This window comes from Photinus pyralis, unplaced genomic scaffold, assembly GCF_008802855.1.
Source record: "Photinus pyralis isolate 1611_PpyrPB1 unplaced genomic scaffold, Ppyr1.3 Ppyr1.4_LG6, whole genome shotgun sequence".
Taxonomy (NCBI): domain Eukaryota; kingdom Metazoa; phylum Arthropoda; class Insecta; order Coleoptera; family Lampyridae; genus Photinus; species Photinus pyralis.
Window position 1 is genome coordinate 27,545,483 of NW_022170663.1, and position 5,852 is coordinate 27,551,334.

Below are 5,852 nucleotides of genomic sequence, written 5' to 3' on the forward strand. Positions count from 1 at the left end.
AATGTTCTTTCGATTTTGTAGCTACACTTTTGATTAACTCATCAGAAATAGGTTTCTAAAGTGATATTTTTGGCCATTTTGTTATTTTCTGTGATTTAAAAACAAAAAAAAAATAATTTAGAAAAATTTTAAAAAGCTAATATTATAATATACAGTGCGTAAATTTTAACTCTGAACATACAAATCTATACTATCATAATATAACACATACTATTGCTAATGTTCAATACGCTTATACTTGCAAAATTCATAGTAAATACTCTAAGTGTCCCTTCATACTGGGCTGCTCTTACGAGTAATTACTTTGAATTTTGCAAGTATAAGCATATGCTCCCGTTTATTCATGTGGGCCAATGCATTGATATGACTGATATGACTTGAACGTTATGCAACCCCCCTTACACACAAATGTGACAGAAGTGTAAACGAAAGAAACTTGGTAGTTATTATTCTTCCCAAAGTCGACTACGTCTCGAAGACGTGCGCCCTGCAAATAGTGATTCTCGCAAGACAAGACAAGACAAAATGTTGCAAAATATTATGCTAACCGAACTTACTCGCTCTAAATGCTTACACTATTTTCCAGGACGCCGCTCTTTCAACTATACTGAAACATAATTCACAGTAGTTCGAGCATCTTAATATCAATATTTTTTTCCTGAAATCGTCATGAAACCTTTCATGTTCATGCCTACTGTATGTCTAGAAATTTTAGCTTCCATGAGAGTGGCAGTAACACTTTACCTAAGTACTGTTCCTGTAGCCTGTCACTTTACCAGATTCCTTTTCCTGTCGCCTCGTATATTACATTGGCACAGTCATTTTTGCACAGGGCGGGGTTTCAGCCAAGGCTGCTCTACCAACCCAGCTCACTTTTACAAAAATCCATGCTCGAACCCGGATTCGAACAACACTTCTTCTTGCGCAAGACAAGACAAGACAAGATGCAAGAATTCTTGCTTCGTGTGAGAATCACTACTTGCAAAAGCTGGTTAATTTCGCACCTAGGAGAAAAAATGAAACTCTGTCACGAAGGAGTTGTGCGTTCTACAAGATCTTTCCAACGGCACCATCATGTAAATTTGCTGACTGGATTTTTATTTTTGTTTACGTTATTTGAGCAGATACAAAAAAACAACAATTTCTCATTGCCACTTTTTGAGCTCTACAAGATACCGTTCATAGGTTTTCAATACAACGTTTCATTTCAGAGAAATTATCAACTTTATGTTTAGCGGATTTTTGAAAAAAATACGCTATTATATTCGTTATGGCTGACAGGCCGGCTGTCCCCGTGAGATCTCAACCACACAATAGCTCGAGAATTCAAATTTTCACTAAAAGCTTTCTGCTATAGTGTAGATGTGCAGGCACTAGTCTATTTTGAGTTAGATTACTTGTGAGATCGATAATTGAAGAAAATAATTTCGATATGGGTTTCGGAGGTGCTATAATTTTACCGTTAGATAGCGCTACCAGTATAAAACTTATTATTTTACTTTGTGATTTGTTTTACAAAATAAAGACGTACCCTCAATTGAAATTAAATCAAATTAATTATTTAACGCAGCCAAAATGACTCGTGAGATCGATAATTTTAAACTTCGCTACTAAAATACTGACCTGCATTACCAAAAATGCGCTTTAATCATGCATATGCTGATTTACAACTTGTTTGATATGGCCCGTAAAAAAGTGCACACTGTATCGAGCGAGTAGCATTTTTGATTGCGGATACCACGATATACGGCATACACAAAGAAACAAATAGTTGAAAATTGTTTGTATCTGTATCAACAGGATGGTGTACTCGTGCATAGTGCTATAATCGGGTGACAATAACTGTCGAATTATCGAATAAATTTTCCATTTTCCGAGAACCGAGACATTTGTCCGATAGGTATTCATAGTACGATTAGGGTGTTGTTTGTCTTTTTGTGTGGTTACCGTACATAGTTGTATTCGTAATAAACAAATGCTATTCAATACAGTGTGTACTTTTTTACGGGCCATATAAAAAAGTAAACTTGATGATTATTTCTCCGAAACCAAACGTTGTATCGAAAATCTCTGTAAAGTTCAAAAAGTGGCAATTTTCTGTATCTGCCCTTGCGCAACTTTTCCATAATTTGATCATCGTTGTATCTTCTATGGTTTCGGAGATCCCCATGATATAGGCATCCTTATCTTGGACACAGTGTATATTAAATCTTAAATAGTGAACACCCTAGTTGGGTTCAATCTTTTAAGATTCCGAATTGCGTTTTGAAAATCGCAAATCGGTAAGTTTAGAAGGAGTATAAAAGATAGTAGTGCTTGGTTTTTCGAATTTTATTTAATAGGGATACCTACATATGGAATTATTTTGACATTTTTGATTCTTATTAAAAACTTCTATGAAGTGGTTGAGCAGAAGCGCGATGTATTTTCACAAAAAGATAAAGAGAAAAATTCCACTTCTTAAAAAAAATGGGCAATATCAGTACGGAAAGTAATCTTATTATACAGATAAGTTCACTTCAGAAACACCAAATTTTGCTTTGTTTAATATTTACTACTGAACTTATTCTAGATACTGATAATATTCTATAAAATTCAAATAGCATAGATGGGTCCTCCTCCCATAGAATTTGATCGAAGTTTGGACACTATTCCATAGCTAGCATTATTTCCCAATAGTGTAACAATACGTAAACGAGGTAAGTGTTGAAAAGCATCCGAAGTAATAGCATTAATCTTATTATTCTCCAAATTTAGAGTGTGCAACGATATCAAGCCGTAAAAAGTCCGACTGTCGATAGATTTGAGTGAATTATTCCTCAAATTGAGCATTGTCAAAAATTTCATTCCATCAAATGAAAAAGGTTCAATCGAGGAAATGTTGTTGTTAGTTATAGCTAACCCTCCTAGCGAGTGTAAATGAGTGAATGAAAGTTTATTTATGGAATTCAGCAAATTTTGTGATATGTTTAATGTAGAGATAGAAGTTGTATGCTGGAAGATATTCGAGGGTAGGTATTTTATTTTGTTGTTGGACAGGCCTAAATGCAATAGTTTTCGTAAATTTACAAACGATGACGAGTTTAATTGCGAAATTTCGTTGTAGCTCAAATCGAGCATAAGTAAATTTGGAAGATGTTCAAATGCTTTAGCTGGAATTGTGTCTATTTTGTTAAATCTCAGGTTTAAATGAACCATTGCAGGTGCCCCTTTAAACGTTGCACTGGTCAATGATTTGATTTGGTTTCCTGTCATGGATACTTGTATCAATTCCCTCATTCCTTCGAATGCGTTGTCTTCTATTCCACTGATTAAATTGCGATCTAATTGTAACGATCGTAGACGAGGGACCTCTCGCAAAACTCCTGCGGGTATTTGCTTGATTTTATTGTTCGACAAATATATTCCAACCAGAGAAGGTAAACCGCGTAGAGCAGACTTGGGCAGGGCTTCTATGTTATTATTCGCCAACATCAGCATCATTAGCTGTGACAAGCCGTCGAAAGATCCTGCAGTTAACGTCTTGATATTATTGTGTGTTATATCTAAGTGGTATATTCGAGATAATCCTTTGAAAGCACCTGGATGTATTCCCTCTACCTTGTTATTATATAAAGCTACATGTAGCAGGGAATTTGTATTATGAAAAATGCCTCCTTGAAGGATTTTCAAATGATTTCCTTGAAGGTATAAATATTGCAAGTTCCTTAATCCCGACAATGAATTGTTCTCCAATTTAGTCAGATTGTTGAAACTGAGATTTAAAAATAGCAGCTGACGTAAATGCATAAAGGTGAAGTTGTTTATCGTAGATAGACGATTTGATTGTAGATTTAAGGTTACCAATTGGGTTAATCCGGTAAAACTATTCGCATTTAAGTTAGAGATTGTGTTGTTCCGCAAACAGAGAGTGTTCAAATTGATTAGGTCTGCAAACACATTGGCTTCCAAATGCTGTATATCGTTTTCACTTAGATACAGTGCTTTCAAATTCGTTAAGTTTTTAAAGGTGCCGCCATAGAGTGCTTTAATTCGGTTATTGCGCAGATTCAATTCCATCAAATTGATATTGCTTGCAAATAATTTGGGTGGTAAATTGGAAATACGATTCCTTTCCAAAGATAGAGTTCCCAAATTTTTCAACCCTTTAAATATAAACTCATTTAGGGTGTCTATTTTATTGCTTTCTAAACGCAAAATTGTGATATGCGCGTTATTCTGAAATAGATTATTGGGAAGTTGCACAATATCATTTGAAGCCAAAATAAGCTTTTTCAAAAAATGCAATCGATTGAATACTGTTTCGTTAAATGTTCTAATTTTGTTGTTATTTAAGTACAAGGCTTCTAGGTTTGTGCTGTGCGCAAATGCCAAAGCGTGTATGGATACCAAAGGATTCTGACTTAAATGCAGTTCCTTTAATCCATTGGCATTGAAGACGTTTTCATTTAAAGCCGAAATATTATTGTTAACTAATATAATTTTTTCCAAAGTGTTTAAATTGTCAAAAGCACCACGACCGATATAGCTCAAATTATTTGAAGACAATCGAAGGTGTTTTAAGTTCTTTAGTCCTACGAAATCAGAGGGTAGCAAACTCATTATGTTATTGTTGTCCATGTTCAAGTATACTAAGGCAGTTAAATTGCTGATTAGGCCTTTGGGAACCTCCTTTAGATTGTTAAATGAAAATGTTAAGTCTTTCAAGTCTTTCAATCCATACAGCGCTTGTGGTTGTATTTGATGGATTTCGTTACTGAATATACTAAGGTGTTGTAGATGTAGATCTTCAAACGCTTTCGACGGTATAATGCCAATTTTATTTCCAGTTAAGTAGAGACTTTCAAGTCGATTGAATATTTCAAACTTCTTTGGAGTTAATATATCAATGTTACTTCTGACAATAGTCAGTTGGCGAATATGATGAGGATTAATTCTTCTTGTTAGTTCGTGAATTTTTTTCTGTAAGTCGAGTTGCGAGTTGCATCTGTCACAGTATACCTCATTTTTTTTGTAATTAGTCGCACAGGATTGTTGTGTTGACATTTTCGCACAGTAGAAGAAGATCATCATCTGAATGCCAATTACGTTTGTCCACATCCTTCCTGAAATGAAAGATATATTAGGAGATAGTAGATAGTAGTCTTATGCAAGTTCGTTTATTTAAAGTGACACAAAGAGTAGGCAAATTACCATTGGTGATAATAACATTTTGGTTTTTTTAAATTTAGAATTCACTCTCAACGTTTAACAACAAATTTGGCATGAAAAAAATTTTCTGCATATCGTAGGCAGACTCCAAAATGATGGTTTTCTATCACATAATCTAGTCTCAGCCGTTTGTTTTTGAATAATTATTTACCAATATTAATTATTACTTAATTACATTGTTGTGATACCATGCACAATTTTAATTTCCGTATTTATTTTCTCTTAAATGAGAAAGATGGATGGTGTCTTGGCGATTTAAATTGAATTTAGGTCATGCATGATTATATAAAAAAGCGAAGTAATTACTTTAATTTGATAAGACATTTTAAGTTGGCAAAATTTGCAGGTGTTTCTTTGTGTAGAATTTCCTTACTTTTAGAAACGATTTGTATTATTTTCTGTGTAAAAATGGGCTTTGACAATAATAATAATAGACAATAATTGATAACATTTTGTTTACGTGATAAGACGAGGTTTTAAATAGTAAGGCAAAAAAACGGTTTACGAAAAACGCGAGTTTTTTAAAAAGAAAGTTGAAGTGAAGAAGAACCAAAAATTAAGAAGCTAGCATCTAATTTCAATGGTAAGAAGTCTGTATGCCGCGAAGACTATAAAATTGTGTACAAAATTAGTGACATTTT

At 34.0% G+C, this 5,852-nt stretch overlaps 1 protein-coding gene across 1 annotated transcript; it reads right to left on the bottom strand.

Annotated features, from left to right (window-relative positions):
- Positions 1–2,379: 2,379 nt before the first annotated feature.
- Positions 2,380–5,540, bottom strand: LOC116174970 (toll-like receptor 6). The gene has a single exon (XM_031493010.1). It carries the CDS (start codon positions 5,098–5,100, stop codon positions 2,596–2,598), a length of 2,505 nt encoding a protein of 834 aa, XP_031348870.1. The 5' UTR covers positions 5,101–5,540; the 3' UTR covers positions 2,380–2,595.
- Between the last annotated feature and the right edge of the window lie 312 nt (positions 5,541–5,852).

Bases quoted from the DNA above. Each gene is read 5' to 3' on its own strand.
- LOC116174970 (XM_031493010.1), bottom strand. From the start codon at position 5,100: ATGTGGACAAACGTAATTGGCATTCAGATGATGATCTTCTTCTACTGT.